The 2,201-nt window shown below is 56.4% G+C and overlaps 1 protein-coding gene across 1 annotated transcript in view; it reads right to left on the bottom strand.

Moving 5' to 3' along the window:
• Positions 1-527: 527 nt before the first annotated feature.
• The window catches only part of LOC102037518 (retinol dehydrogenase 16), a gene marked incomplete at its 5' end in the record, with an annotated part of 1,845 nt that continues 171 nt past the window's right edge, over positions 528-2,201 (bottom strand). Inside the window, 3 exon segments of the mRNA XM_031065126.1 lie at positions 528-913; positions 1,065-1,228; positions 2,100-2,201. The exon segment at positions 2,100-2,201 is cut by the window's right edge and continues 92 nt beyond it. Coding sequence (XP_030920986.1) covers positions 696-913; positions 1,065-1,228; positions 2,100-2,201 — 484 coding nt within the window.

The following is a 2,201-nucleotide window of genomic DNA, read 5'->3' as shown; positions in this document are numbered from 1 at the left end:
AGCTCCCTGCTCTGGGAGGGATTTGTCCTCCTGATTTGTAGCTTTGGTAATTCCCGGCTTTGCCTTGCAACAGTTTTCGCTGTGCTTGGGGCTCTGCTGTGCCCCTTGCAGGTGGATCCATCCCAATGCCCCACGGAGCTGGATTTGGTGGAACCTTCCAGACACCGCCAGCAGCACCAACCCTGGATCTTTCCCTGTCTCCCGGCGTTGGTGGGCAACAGTGTCCCCAAATGTGCTGATGGAGCAATACAGTGTCCCCCGACCAGCCCTGCACGAGGAGGAGGAGGAGGCAGAGGAGGAGGATTCTATAAGCTGCCCAGTTTTTTGCTTAGAGGGAAATCTGCTCAGGTTGGAACAAGCCTGAGTTTTACTGGCATGTGCCAATACCTGGGGTGCCGGTCTGGGCAAGTCCTCTGGCCACTTTTGAGGGCTGGATCCTGAATGCAGCACGTGCTCAAAGGAAGAGCCAGAGCCTCCAGGCACAGCCTCAGTGCCACAGCCTGAGTGACACCACGCTCAGCCAGGAGGGGACAGGACAAAATTTATTCAGGACAAACCCATCTATGAGCTGGGGACAGAGGGTCAGACAAAAATGCAGTTACAAATTCAGCGTGGCCTCGTCTGCAGCCAATTCTGGATCCCATCGTGTGTTATTGGATCTCACTCTGATCCTGGCTGCCAGCTGCAGCCCCACCTCAGGCTTTCCCGACAGATTTGGGGTAGAACATGGTGAACAGGGCGTCGCTGAGGGCTGAGGGCAGGTAGCTGAGGGGCAGGTAGAGCAGCTTGGCGTCCCAGCCGGCCGAGTAGCGGCTCCGGGGGTGGAGGCTGGTCAGAGCGTGCTCCATGCAGTTGGTGACCAGCGACAGGTCGGTGTTGTAGCCCTTCTGCAGCAGCTTGAGCATGGCCACAACTGCAGAGGCAGAAAACACCACTGAGATCCTGCAGCTGAGCGGAGCCAGGTGGCTCCAGGGGGTTTTGGGGCAGTGGGACCCCCATGGGACCCCATGTGCCTTGTGTCAGGAGACAAAGAGGATCGCTCAGCCTTTGGGGTAGGTACTTACAATCCCTCAGGTAACTCTCCCCGTAACTCGCTTTGATTTCTGCAGGAAGCTTCTCCCAGCAGGCATGAAAATTCTTCTCCAGGTTCTCAACGTTGGTGATCATGGTTTTGAAGTAGCCTGGCTCGATCACACAGACCTTCACCCCAAAGTTGCGCATCTCGATCCTGGAAGGGATTGAGCCCCGTGGGACACAGGAGCAGCACCCAAGGGTGCCCGTGCCCAAATCTCCCATGGCACGGAGCCTTGTGCCAGAGGTGTGGAGCAGAGCCTGACCATGCCAGTGGACATTGTGCCAGCCTGGCACATGGGTGAGATGGTGTGTCAGCAAATGTTTGCCATATCTGGTGGAAAAATGTGTTCGGAACAAAGCAAAGCTCGGGGCAGCAGGGCCAATGTCCACAGGGGAGGCTCCATGCCCACATCTCCCTCGTGCCAGAGGTGTGGAGCAGAGCCTGACCATGCCAGTGGACATTGTGCCAGCCTGGCATGTGGGTGAGATGTGTGTCAGCAAATGTTTGCCATATCTGGATGGGTTGGGAACAAAGCAAAGCTCAGAGCAGCAGGGTCATGTCCTGTAGGATCTTGGACAGGGGCAATGTCCATGGGGCAGGTTCCATGCCCACATCTCCAGTGGGTACAGCCTCATGCCAGAGGTGTGGAGCAGAGCCTGACCACGTCAGTGGACATTGTGCCAGCCTGGCACATGGCTGAGATGGCGTGTCCGTAAATATTTGGCACATTTGGTGGGAACACGGTTTGGGAACAAAGCAAACAAACATTTGCCACATCTGGATGGGTTGGGAACAAACCAAAGTTCAGGGCAGCAGGGCCATGTCCTGCAGGATTTTGGACAAAGCAATGTCCACAGAGGAGGCTCCATGCCAGTACAGGAGCTGCTCACACTTCAGCAGCAGACACAAGACCAGCCTGTTCTCAGTCACGGTTCTGCGAGGGTGAGAGCTGACAGCTGTGCCAGACAAAGTCCAGAAAAACAAGTTGGGAAATCATGAGGGAGAGCTGCTGCTCCAGACTTACCTGAGGCTGTCAGAGAAGGCTTCCACGCCGTACTTGGAGATGCAGTAGCCTCCACCGAAACAGGACACGCGGCCCATCACGCTGGCCACGTTGAACACGCGG

The sequence above is a fragment of the Geospiza fortis genome, unplaced genomic scaffold, assembly GCF_000277835.1.
Source record: "Geospiza fortis unplaced genomic scaffold, GeoFor_1.0 scaffold82, whole genome shotgun sequence".
In the NCBI taxonomy this organism is placed as follows: Eukaryota; Metazoa; Chordata; class Aves; order Passeriformes; family Thraupidae; genus Geospiza; species Geospiza fortis.
The sequence above is the reverse complement of the archived record's forward strand: the minus strand, read 5'-3'. Positions and strand labels throughout refer to the sequence as shown.